General features: G+C 42.4%; 1 protein-coding gene across 1 annotated transcript; it reads right to left on the bottom strand.

Moving 5' to 3' along the window:
* Positions 1-1,512: 1,512 nt before the first annotated feature.
* LOC100546802 (potassium channel subfamily K member 16-like) lies at positions 1,513-11,955 on the bottom strand. Its single transcript, XM_010712077.3, has 5 exons — positions 11,470-11,955; positions 9,339-9,459; positions 6,968-7,134; positions 5,276-5,444; positions 1,513-2,488 (listed from the first exon to the last, which is right to left on the bottom strand). The coding sequence occupies exons 1-5, from the start codon at positions 11,662-11,664 to the stop codon at positions 2,163-2,165; spliced, it is 978 nt and encodes a 325-aa protein (XP_010710379.1). The 5' UTR covers positions 11,665-11,955; the 3' UTR covers positions 1,513-2,162.
* Between the last annotated feature and the right edge of the window lie 954 nt (positions 11,956-12,909).

Here is a 12,909-nt window from a genome sequence, read left to right as displayed (position 1 = left end):
TTTCACACAGAGGGTGGAACAGGTTGCCCAAGGAGGCTGTGGATGCCCCATCCTTGGAGGCATTCAAGGCCAGGCTGGATGTGGCTCTGGGCAGCCTGGGCTGCTGGTTGGCAACCCTGCACATAGCAGGGGGCCGAAACTAGATGATCCTTGTGGTCCTTTTCAACCCAGGCCGTTCTATCATTCTATGATTCTATGAAACAGACACACACACCTTGAGGTTGGGGGACATCAAACACCAGGAACCATCCTGGAAGGGACAACAAGAGGCCATGCAATGTGGCCATCGCAGCTCAAGGCAGGATCACCTCTCTCTAAACCAGCCCTCATGGTATCTCTGTTAGGGCAAAGACAGTAGAGAAAAAAACACGCTTTGAAAATAATAACATGAGCCAAGGCTTGTTGAGAGAACATGAGGAAGTGACAAGATCCCTGACTGGGAGCATCTGTCTGTTTTCTCTGCCTGGCCAGGGTGTTGTGCTGTGACAGCAACAGCTTGCATAGGGATTGCAAGGGACATACAAAGGGACTGCTGCGTGCTGTGACACCCTGCCCTGACTTTGGGCAGTTCTTGTTCCTGCTGCCTCAGAAAGGCTTCCTGAGAAGAAGAGATGTTAGATTAGAAGTTAGCCTTGAGGCTAACACTGGGAAATAATTTGTGGAGGGAAAGAAAGTACATATTTGGTCGGGTCTACATGCCAGATCTTGAACCAGCGGGGCTGTTTTGGCAAGAACTGTGGGTTTGTTTGACTGAAAAAGATATGAGTTCAAGGCTGATTGCATCTTTATGGCCTAGAATTGCTTTACAGCTGTAATTTATTCTCCCTTTTGTACAGGAATAGCTCTGGCAAGAGTTGGTTTTGCTATAACTAACACCCGGAGGGTTAGCTGAGTACAATTATTCACTGCCTGACAAAACAGAAACTCAGGATCGTGAAAACCTGTGAAGCAACAGGTTCAGCACCGAAGGGAAGCACTCCACTTGCTGAATGTATGGACTGCCTTGAGAGGGTCTTGTGGATGCTCATGAGAGTTGGGCAGGTTTGTAGACTTTGAAGTACGCGTTACCCCACCTCTTGCTCGGACAGCAGGGGAGCCACCAGCTTCTGGAAGAGATACTGCAAGAAATTCATGGTAGGGTTTTCCTGTACTCTTGACATACACAAGGCACCTGATCAACCTATTTGAATGCCAGGATCTTCACTTAGGGATAGCCTGAATGTCAGTACATCTAAAACACCATTCTCAAGTTTGTCATCCTTTTCTCCCCTGGTTGAAGGCAGTGTCTAGACAGCACTAGCACTTGGAAAGGTACTTCAGCACAGCACAGTAGGATTGCTTTTAAATGACATCATAGCATCTGTGGAGCACAAACATAGAAGCAGGGCTTTGATGCAGTGAGGACTCCTCCATTCAAACAAGTTTCTGATCTTGTAAAATCCTTATGAAATATAATCACTATAAAATCTGAATTTGTATGTTTATCAGAAAGGTTTCTCAAAGCTGCAGGGATAAGAAGTGAAGTTGCTTTTATTCATCTTAACATAAATCAGGAATATGTAGAATTAATCATTTCTAATACAGGTATCCTTTTTCTAACCTTGATCATCCATCTCTGCACTGAGCCCAGGTCTTCTCCTTCAAACACGGCTTTCAGATCATGCCAGTTCATCCTATATGATGTCTCAAATCAAGGCATGTTATACACCCTTATTTCTTCTTCTTCCAAAGGTGCTGGTATTATGCAGAAACTCAGAAAAGCTTGTACATGTCAGTTCCAAGAAGAGATGTGATTTTTTTTTTTACAAGCAGCAAAATCCAAATACAGTAAGCAAGCTCTACCACACCCCTCCTTTGCGTTTTCATGGAAGCATCTTAAAAAAGCCTCACAAAATGGGTGCACTTGTAATGTTTTAGCACACTATGGCTGCAAACTGTAGAGCAAATTTCATATCATTAATATTGTGTTTCTGTGTAACTAAAAGTCTTGAGCTCTGAATGGCCACACTTCAGCAAAAGGTGGGATAAATTTAATTTCCATGGGAATTTCTTTAGACTAATGCACTAGCAAATTTTCAATGAAGAATTAAATGTCCATGCTACAGTATATGGCCAGTATTTTTGGCTATCAGAAAACACATTTTTTTTCATTTTTTGTTTGTTCAGAACCTGCTGCTACTAACTCCATTTTCCTGTGCACCCTCTGCTGCTAATGACTCCATTTTCTGGGCATCCCCTTCAGCACAAGGTGATATCAGTTCTTCTTCTGGAATAAACTGAGCAGGCCAGCACCTTCTTGGTTGGCTTGCTGCATTATCCTCACCCACCTTTCCAATTTGATGAAGATCCTTGACAATTATTTTCTCAGTATCTTCTAGAACCGTTGTCAATAAGTTAAATAGGAGAGCAATCCAGGCAAGTCCAAAAAGAATCCAAATGGCCACAAGTGTTCGGTAGTAGGAAAAATAAATCCTGCCAGGTTGTTTACCTGCAGGTACGGGGAGAGAAAGGAGGAGAAAATTAACAAATTAAACTGGCCTTGCCTGTGTAAAACAGGCAAGCCTAATGGACTCATTAATGCATTTTACTCTGAATGCTTCAAGGTGACTTTCATTGTGATGGAATACACAATATGCAATACTACAGCAGTACTCCAGGTCAGAGGAAAACGTGTTCTAGGTTCAGGCTGAGTCAGTCTCTTGTGGCTTCTTTTATATACGTTAGCACACATGATGGTCTCTCAAAAAGATATACTGTGATTGGTGTGGATTGGCCTCCAAGCAAGTTATTGTGATTCTGTAAAATGTGATTATGACCTGATAGGTAATTGCTCTAAATTATAGATATGCTTAATTGAAATTGCAATTCCTACTTTACTTTCGAATGGATTCAGGAGCATTTTCCATTAAAAAAGTAGATGACTGATGAGAACTCACTACTTGCCAAGAACGCAGGTTTCTGTGTTGGAAACTAGTGGACTGGAGCTTATTTCATGCAGTCTGTACCAGTTAGCATCACCTAGCCTTACACACCCACTTTTCTGCATGGGTCACTTCATTTGTTTGCTCAGATGTCAGCAATCCACAAGCAATGTTCAGAAAGCATTTGTTCCTACTGCATCTAGTTCCACACTGTTGAAACAATGCTGGCATCAGCATGAAAACTTGGTAATACTGCTTGGTGAGTGTTGCAAGTCATTGTCAAGGGTGAATCCATATAGCAGAGATAACAGCAACATGCATGGACAGGGAGATCACCACAACTCTTGTGGAGTATTTCACATTCTGAAGCTGCCCAGAAGAGATCAGGATGCTGGCATCCCATTTCATGTCCAGCAGCACTTTGCATTAAATAAATCAACTAGTGGAATTTTTGTACTTCATCATGCAAAGCTTTGGAAATGGGGCAGCAGTGAGCTGGTTTGTAATCATGGATAGATAACCAACAGCTGGTTTTATTTCTTTTGCTGGGACTGAGTTAGTAGAGAAGCTGTCAGGCTTCCTGTAAAGCATCTCTTTTTCTGTTCTGTGTGAAGCTCATCGTGTGGGGTTAGGACTTCAACATTGTTTGCAAAGCAGCTAATAATATCTACATAACATTAACTCAAAGCTGAACTTCAGTAAGGCATAAAGCTGGTTCACAGACCAAGGGGAGTTTCACCCTAGAATGTCACCCATGTGTACACGTGCTGTGAACAGCTGAATCAGGACTGTCATCTTCCTAGGATTTCTCCCCATACAAAACATGCTTTATCTCATCCTTGAAGTACAGCAGCTACAAAAATTAGAATGACTAAGATGCAAATAAACTCATGCCTATTCTCTTCCATTTGGCCAGCACAAAACCATTTGTCATTTGTAATCAATTCTAAACACATAAGATGAAGAACATTCATTCTGATTGTTTTGTTCAGAAGCTGTGTGTGGCATTAAAACTTATCATAGAATTGCTCAGGTGGGAAAAGACCTTCAGGATCATCAAGTCCAACCACAAGCTAACCATACTACCCTAACTCTAACCACCCTCTGCTAAATCATGTCCCTGAGCACCACATCCAAACTGTTTTTAAACACATTCAGGGCTGGTGACTCAACCACCTCTCTGGGGAGCCTATTGCAGTGCTTAACAACCCTTTCTGTAAAGAAGTTTTTCCTGATATCCAACCTAAACTTACCCTGGCACAACTTGAGGCATTTTACTGCCATTGTTTGACACCAATTGAGATAACAATGGAGGAAAAAAATACCGCAGCTCCAGTTAAGTCATCTTAAAGAAGAAATCATAGAGCCAGGAGGCTCGTCTAATTCTTTTAACTGTGTTTGTAAAATAACATGTTTACAGATGAGGAAAGTGCTACTGAAGTAGCTGTTCTGGGGCTATTGCTCTTGTAATTGCAAAACACTCAAGTATTAGCTCCAAAGCTTCCTTCTTGTACCAGTGCCGAGGAAAAGCTTGTATTGGAGAGATGCTGGCAGAACTGGTTGTTGTAAAGAAATTCTTGATTCTTCAAGGAATCCAGGTGTTCAATTGCTTCTCCTATGGACATGAACTTGATTCCTGGTTTTCACTGTGTATTTCCTCTAGAAGCTGACTCTGTTCAGAGTGTATTTTGACCAGCAGAGTCACAGAAGTGTTCTGAGAAGCACACCAACAAGCTGGAGTGTCGTTTCAACAGTGTGACATCAGAGGAACCTCCTAAGCTCTAACTTGGGAAGACACAGCACATGCAGTAGTGCATGAGGATACTAAAGAAAGCTGCTCTTAAAGTGATGTATCTATTTAAGATCCACTTCTCATAGATTTTTATGAGTAGATTTTCCCACTGCCCTGTGACTACAGTTTCTACTTCTTGGACTTGTGTAAAATCATGTCTTCTGAAACACGACCACTTATTTTTTTACTGTATATCTGAAATGTAAGTCTTAGGTGGCTACAGCAGGGATATGTATCTTATATGGCAGTCACAACTATTTCCTTTTCATATATGCAAATTCCTAGGCTTGCTGAATTCTCTGCTTCCCTCCCCAGAATATTTGGCTTCTTTGCACCACAAAGCACCCCATCTCATTACATTTATACAACTCTGTGCTTTCATCAGCTCAGAAATCCTAGAAAGACAAGTATTTCCCCCAAAATTTTACAAAGCAAAGACTGGTCAAAGACTAGACAGGAGATTTGTCTCTACAGTACATTGGTGATCTGTGCAGTCAGCCCACAGTAATTAAAGTTGCAACCCTGGTGCTTTGCTGCACCTCCTCTCTGAAATCAATCTTACCTACTACGTAATCTCCAAAGCCAATGGTGCTGAGGGTGATAAATGCAAAGTAAATTCCTTCACTGTAGGACCAGCCCTCTGTGATCTGGAAGAATAGTGACGGCAAGCACAGGAACACTAGGATCCCAGTCACAAGGAAGAACAGAAGGGTCAGAAATTTGATCTTCTTCTGAAAAAGAAACAACTAAATTACAATCATGATTTGACACACTAGCAGGCCATATATAATGTTTGGTATTCAAAATGGGTGACCACCTAGGAATACCTTCTATAATCACCGTGTCTTGCCCTGAAGCAGGGGGAATCTATACATTAAAGGTGTTCCATATCCATAATAAACCTGAGAGATATAGTCTTTTTTTTTTTTTAATTATTTATTCTGTTAGCCATATGGAAGAAATTCCCAATGACTTTTACCAGAATTAGACCATTTCCAGTTTTCACCAAACGACATCACTTTTAGTTAGTTTTCAGATATTCAGGTATTCCCAAGAACACTCAAATTTGCCTTGGAAAATAGATATTTAAAGAAATAATTTACATTGTTTCCAATATTACTTGCAGTATCTTACAGAGGCTTGACTGTTAACTTTATTTATCATTGCGTCAGTACCACAACTTAAATCCTACCCAGTGGATAAGTGACTACAAGGAGACCTTTAACAAACAAACTCCTGATGAAGAAGTGTCTAGCCAGTGACTTTTGAACCATCCTACCACCAAGCAGCTATGAAGCAACCGTGGTTGGATAAAAAGACTTGTCAGACATTAAGATTTTTCAACCAGATACATATATCTTACATGTAGATTTTTTAAGTCCAGATTGTCTGGAAATGAATGGCAACTGCTGGGTATTTTCTCATGCCTTCATGTGTTGTGCTTGTGCTAGATTCTACATCTAATCTAGCCTTACATGCTACTTAAGTTTGCCAGACATAGGAGGATGCTGAACAGTTTGATCAGAGTTGTCTGTAGCATTCATACCTAATCTTAATGAAGGGAATTACAGCAGGAGACACAGAAGAGCTATTCTCACTTCATCAGAAGCATTGAGAGAATGTGAGAAGCTCCAAATAACCTGGGGCATAACCAGACAAGAGATACCGTGCCTCCAGCCCCCTACCAGTGCCTCCTCACCTTTCAGCAATTGAACTCAAATGGGCAACTTAAGCCTGAATTTTCCTTGCTGTAGAAGTTAAAGGCAGAAAGGGATTAAAGGACTGCATAATGAATAAGGAGAGGTGACACGTTAAGCATTGAGCCAGCATCTACTGAAACTCCTACAGCTCAGCTACTTTACAACTCTCTTCTCTCAAGGTGAGATGCTTAATCATCCATCTCTGAGCTGCCAATAAAGAGGGGCAGGTACTTCCCTAGAGTGTTACCTTCTGAGATAAGTATCTAGAGAAGTGGAAGGAAGCACTCTCTATCTCTCTCTCTCTCTCCTTTGATTGCTGAAGTGGGCTTAAGACATGCTATTTAGATGAACAGGCAAAATGTCTTCCCCTCTCTGAAAACCTCCTCTAGTTGCCTCCTCTGCTTAGCTCTGCAGGGGAAGAATATTTCTTTCCCTCTCCTAGCATAATGCCCAACACAGCAAGAGAACGGACGTAATAGAGGATAATGCCAGGATGTATCTTGAAAAAAAGCCTAGAAACTAGCATGCCACTGTGCCTAAGTAAAACCAATTACCTTTCTCATTCCTTTTTCGTACAGGAATTTCCCCAGCTTTTTACACAGCAGTGAGAGGATCTTACCAACACGGTGCAGAAAAACAATATTCAGAGGGATTCCAAAGAGAGCAAAAAAGACACAGAAGATCTGGCCCCCAACAGTTTTAGGACGTAGTGTGCCATAACCTATGAAAAAAAAGATATGTCAGAGGGGATGTTCCAGAGAGCTGGAGCAATCCATGATCACATTCACATATAACCATCCTGGCCTGCCTTTGTTTCCAGAAAATGTGGCTATCACTTCCTAGCCCACATACTCACTTTTCTCTGACAAGACTAGTAAGCAGAAGTGATTCATCCTGGATGTTCTGTGGGATGCAGAGTGCTGTTCTCACAACCAAGCTTTAATGGGAATGAAAGCATCATCTAAAAGCAGTTATGGAAAATACGCATTTCCTGTGAGAAATACACAGGAAGACAAAAACCAGAAGGCTGGGGACCTGGAAGATGTCAAGTCTAGAGTCTCAGGCTGTTTCTCGTCAGAATCAAACAATCTGCCTTCTTGTAGATATGCCTGTGTGTTAGTGACCTCTGTGGCTGAATGCCAGTATGTTGGTACATCCAGATACTGGCTCCAGCCCTGGAGACAGTATAGGGTGCATTACAGTATCTTGCACTAATTAACCCAGACCTTACTGGTAGTCAGTTCATTCATGCCAGAGAGATAATTTTCTTAAAATTCTATTAAAAGAGGATTTAGATAAGTAATGGAACAACAGCTGCAGAACTCCAAACATGTCCTTTAATGGACTGTAGACTTTGCTGCTCTTAGACCCCATGAGGTACATCTTTAAGTGCAAGAGTTCTGTACTTTGTGTATGTCCTTATTTTATACCATGAGAAAAAGCACTTTCCAGTGCACAGTTCAACTCAAGACATCCATTACTTGGAAAACTGCATGTTTTCCTTTGGGGAGAAGACAAATAAAACAACAGAGTGATTAATTGGCTGTAAGATGCTTGAGCTGTTTTGTGCTTCCTGTTGCACAAATATTGCATTTTCATGGCAGCAAAGCCAAGATGGGTAAAAGTACCTCACTAGCAGACCTATGCAGTAAGGGGGCAGAAAAACAAGCAAATGGTACTTTTCCTGGGACAGCCTTTCTCGCTCAGTGGGGAAACAAATTTGATGGGAAGAAACCCTTTTGCTTGGGAGAGAAATGCCACAATGAAAAAACTACAATAATACAGGTAATGGCAAGGAATGGATTGGCTATTAATATGTAAATATTGCTGTTTCCATGAAATGTTTGTCTTGATCCTGATGGGTCAGGAGACTTTCAGAGTATTCAGCAGTTTTCTATAATAAAATGACCTCTTCAACATTGATGGGAGTCTGACTTATAACTGCAGTGCTGAGGAGCAGAAAAATAAAAAAAATCAGTAAGATTTGATTTTCAAGTTCTTTGGTGGTATTTGGACAATTTTATCAACAGGGGAAAGCAATTCTTCTTTCTCCTCTCCAAATCCTCCTTAAGAATTTTTCTGTGTTATACTTAAAAGGGTTCTAGCAGATGAGTGCAGACTGCTGGAAAACACTTTGCTGAAGTCTCTACATCCTCTTTCATCTATGGCAAGAAGTCTCCATGTGGGTTCATGCCACAGCAACACACCTGCCATGATGCTGGGGCACCACAGGGACCCAAGACACGTCACACTGACAAGTCACAAGCACAGCTGTGCTTAGGGTGCAGTGGGAGAGGCCTCGGCTTGTGAAAACATACATTTAACCCTCATTGCATGACAGCGTGAAGCAACAGCCATAAGCATGCTCAAATTCTGCAGGCCTTTGCTTTTTGGGATGCATATTTGAGGGAAAGGGAGAGACAGGCAGGGGCAAGCAGCCCCTGGGATGGTCAGAACAGCATGAAGAAGCAGTGTAAAAGTCTTAGAAATTGCCTTGTCCTCTTCTCATTTCTTCCTTCCAGCACAGTTCACATTTTTTCATACCATTCTTTTATGCTTTACTCCACACCCAGATTTAAAGCCTGTTTGACCATAGAATAAAAGTCAGATGTTGGAAAGTCAAATCTTCTACCCACAACTGGAAGCAGAACAAGATTTTAATAGATGGCTTGAAAAGGAGAAACAAGTGAGGAAAAAAAAAGAAAAGAAAAAAGATCAAAATGAAAGACTATTGGTATTTTAAAACTCAAAGTAATACACAAAGATCTGGGCATCAGTGAGAGCTCAGGACCATGTCAGTAGCTACATCACATCCAAGCCAATAAAGGACTGGACTTTCTATCCTTGAAAGTTTAGGTCCTAGTAAGCAGGCATAAGCATCACACACACACACACACACACAAACACGGAAATCACAGAACAGACCTATTGTGGAGACCACTGTGCCTGCAAAGAAGAAGGAGTTACTGAAATCCCAGTTGCTGTTTTCAGTCTGTGACTCATTTCCAATAGGGTATACTCCATTCTGAATTGCTTCAGTCAGGTTCTGGAAGGGAAGGCATTATTATTTTTTTTTAATCAACGCAACTGCTTTTCTCAAGTCTTTGCTGAATGAGTTCTACAGATTAAGACTGCTGCTCCTTTCTTGTGAACACCACTCACTTTGTTTTCATTAATGCTCTAACACCATTCACACCTTTGCAGCCAAGGTTAGCTGGCAGGTTTTCAAAGTTTGCCTTTTGCCCTGCTGTTATGTTGAGTGCTCTTATGGCTTTTAGGAGAACTTGTTTGTTTCAATGTGAAGTTCACCCCTAAAGACCTTGATTCTTGCAGGCTAAGTACTTGAGGGGAAAAAAAAAAAAAAAAGAACAACAACAAAAAAGAACTACAGAAGACATAGCAGAACAAAGCAGCCCACTAAATGGGGTGCCTGGTTTTGAGCTTGCCCTTGAGATTTTAGTTGTGCAGCTGGGATCTAGTTGCTCACCTGTATGCAGGCATTAGTGAGTTACAGCTGGGTGACACACACAAAATGTAGTTTTAAGGCTGTGGTCTCATTGCAGCTACATATTTATAAAGTCACTGGTTTGCAAAGCATTAATACTGATGCAACTACAATCGGAATCCAGCCTGACGTGTACACCATTCTGCAAGGGACATGCATGAACCACACGGACAATATTGACAATGCAGCCTTCGAGATGAGGTTCAGTGAGCATCTGTTAGAGAAGGCGTGGGTTGAACTGAGACTGTCCTGTGGCAGGGCGTTATCTCCCAAGCCCTTCCAGCCCTATCATCTATAACTCCATGCATTTTCGGTCCCTTTCCTACTGTGGATTTCATTCTAAATGATGCTGGTTTTTCTGAGGCTTAAAAAACAAAAATAACAACAAGAAAATACAGTTGGATACCCTAGTATCCAACTGCCTCAGCAAGCAGGACATTCATCTGGGATGCAGACTGATTTCTACAGAAGCAGCAGAAACAAAATCCAAGGCTGAGCCCAAGCAAAGACAAGGCATTAGATGGAATAAACTGCACCAGGAAGGCTTTAACTCCTCTTCCCTCATTTTACTACAGTCCCAGAAAGTCAAGGCTAACATAAATCCTGGCAGCCCTTGCACAAGAATTTCATTGTCCTAAAGAAGTTCTTTTATTTTTTTATTCTCTCCCACCCATTCCCCCCCTCCAAAAGAAAAAAAAATAATAAAAAAATCCACATGAAGGGGATGCTGAGCCACTGTTTGCATTTTTAGAAATAGTGGTTCCCTCCCTTCTCTCCTTATCCTCAAAATACGCTCATTAAGAGCTCCATTACTTTCCCATGCAGACATGCTTCCTGGCAAGGCTATTTGCAATCCTGTTTTCTTTGCACTGTAGCAAATGCAGCTAGGAAATATCTATGATGGAATGAGAAATGTAGTCAATCTCAGTTTCCCATGCTGTGGCCAGATGCTTTTTTCTCTTGACTATGCTGCCTATTTGACTTCTGTAGCATAGAATCATAGAATGGCTTGATTTGGAAGGGACCTCAAGGATCACCAAGTTCCAACCCCCAGCATTTTCTAGCAATAAACCCTGACTTAATTATGCTTCCTGTAGTAACTTAAGCATCTTTATTTTCCTCCAACAGATTATTTCAGAGTTCGCTATATTGTTCTCTTGTGCTGTCTGTGGCACCACTGTGTGTGGCAACCGTTTCCATTATTTTCAGATAGCCTCATTTTTCCTGCTGTACCACCCACTGGAGATGAGCATAGCCCCACTGAAAGATGTACCAGCAGGAGGCACAAACCCAAAGAACTGGGCCATCTTAGAGAAGGGAGTGTTAATAGCTGACACACAACATTTTATCATACCACATCAACTTGTATTTGTGTACAGATCACTATGATCTGCCTCCTTAAACCAGGGAACGGGTTTGGGGTTTGCAAAAATAATCCACATGAACACACCAGCAAGAACACAGAGTTAGCTTTGCAGCACGGATGAATAGGAAATAGCATCTGAGGGGGAAATGGGCAGGAGAAAGGTCTTGCAAGGGGCTGGCACCCACCTTCATAAACTGCTCCATCTCTGCCACTGTGAGGTGAGTGAAATTCTGCAGAAAAGCCTCCTTCATCTGGGCAGCTGCCATTTTCTGCTGCTTTTCGGCAGTCCTCTCCAGCGCCTGGAACACAGCTGCACCCACCAGCAAGTAGACAAAGTAGCTGCCCACCAGCAAACCTGTCTGCAGCTTGCCACTGCACATGGCCCTCGGTAAGGGACAGAGGGACAGAGGTGGAGATTGGTAAATCCTGAGGAGCCTCCCCTAGGCAGGAAGAGCCCTCCCAACTGCTATTTCCACTGGGATCTCACGCTGACAGGGACAGCGAGCTGTCAAATACACTCAAGGGGAGGCTGGGAGTTTAAAAAAGAAATAAGAAAAGAAGAAAAACAAATGAACAAAATAAAACAAAGACAACAACAGCAAAAACAAACAAACAAAAACCCTTCCACTCTCTGGGCTGCATGCTGTGTAGGGATTTCCTCTTGTCTGTGAAACTCTGACTTGCTGAGTTCTCAGGAAAAATGAGTCAGGATGTTAGGAGCTGGCCGGTGGCCATCTCCTCCTGCTCAAGGAACACTCACCAGAGGCTCTAGTAACAGGTCAGGACAGTCCTCAAAGGGCCCATAGTGGAGCTTTCTTGGAAAAAAAACATCGTTTTCCCTTCTCTGCATCCAACTAACGCCTAGAACCGTATCCCAGGCCAAGCCCCAATGCCCACAAAGACCCTTCTTGCTCTGTGTTCAGGGGCAGCATTGGGCAAATGCAGTTGGACTGCTCTCCTGCAGTTCACTAATCTGCTTGTTGGATGGAGAAAGATCATGAAGACCTGCAAAGAGCAAACTAGGAGAACCAGTCAATGTGCTTAAGGTCAGGACTGTCACTGGGAAGAGCCAAGAGGAGCACAGAATCACAGAAACATTTGAGTTGGAAGGGGCCCTAAAAACCCATCATGTCCCACTCTGCAAGCAGGGTCACCTATAGCCTTATCAGATTCTCAGAGCCCCGTCCAGTTTGATCTTGAGTGTCTCCATGGATGAGGCATCCCCCATCTCCCTGGGCAACCTGTGCCAGTGCCTCACCACACTTTTTGAAAAAAAATTATTCCTTATATCCAATCTAAATCTCTTCTCTTTTAGCTTGAAACCATTTCCCTTTGTCCTGTCCTAACAGACCCTGCTGAAGAGTCTGATCCCTTCTTTCTTATACCCCCTTTCATGAAATTCAGCAAAGATCAGCACAAAGTCCTGCCCCAAGGAAAGCAGAACCCCTTGCAAGGGCTGACGAACTGTGGAGCAACTCTGAGGAAAAGGACGTGAGGATCCAGAGAGGCTGTGCAATCTCCATTTCTGTGTTTTCTATGACCCAGTTGGATAAAGTCCTGAACGCCTGGTCTGACCGTAGAGATGATATAATTTTGAGGAAAAGGTTGGACCTGCCGAGGTCACT

The sequence above is a fragment of the Meleagris gallopavo genome, chromosome 5, assembly GCF_000146605.3.
Source record: "Meleagris gallopavo isolate NT-WF06-2002-E0010 breed Aviagen turkey brand Nicholas breeding stock chromosome 5, Turkey_5.1, whole genome shotgun sequence".
NCBI lineage: Eukaryota > Metazoa > Chordata > Aves > Galliformes > Phasianidae > Meleagris > Meleagris gallopavo.
This window is presented reverse-complemented; position numbering and strand designations above follow the sequence as displayed.

What these genes read in the sequence shown, in the direction of transcription:
- LOC100546802 (XM_010712077.3), bottom strand. Translation starts at nt 11,664, where the DNA reads ATGTGCAGTGGCAAGCTGCAGACAGGTTTGCTGGTGGGCAGCTACTTT. An exon ending in CACAGTGGTCTCCACAATAG is followed by an intron (nt 7,135 to 9,338) that starts GTCTGTTCTGTG and finishes TTTTTTTCATAG; the next exon opens with GTTATGGCACACTACGTCCT. An exon ending in CTTTGGAGATTACGTAGTAG is followed by an intron (nt 2,489 to 5,275) that starts GTAAGATTGATT and finishes CCGTACCTGCAG; the next exon opens with GTAAACAACCTGGCAGGATT.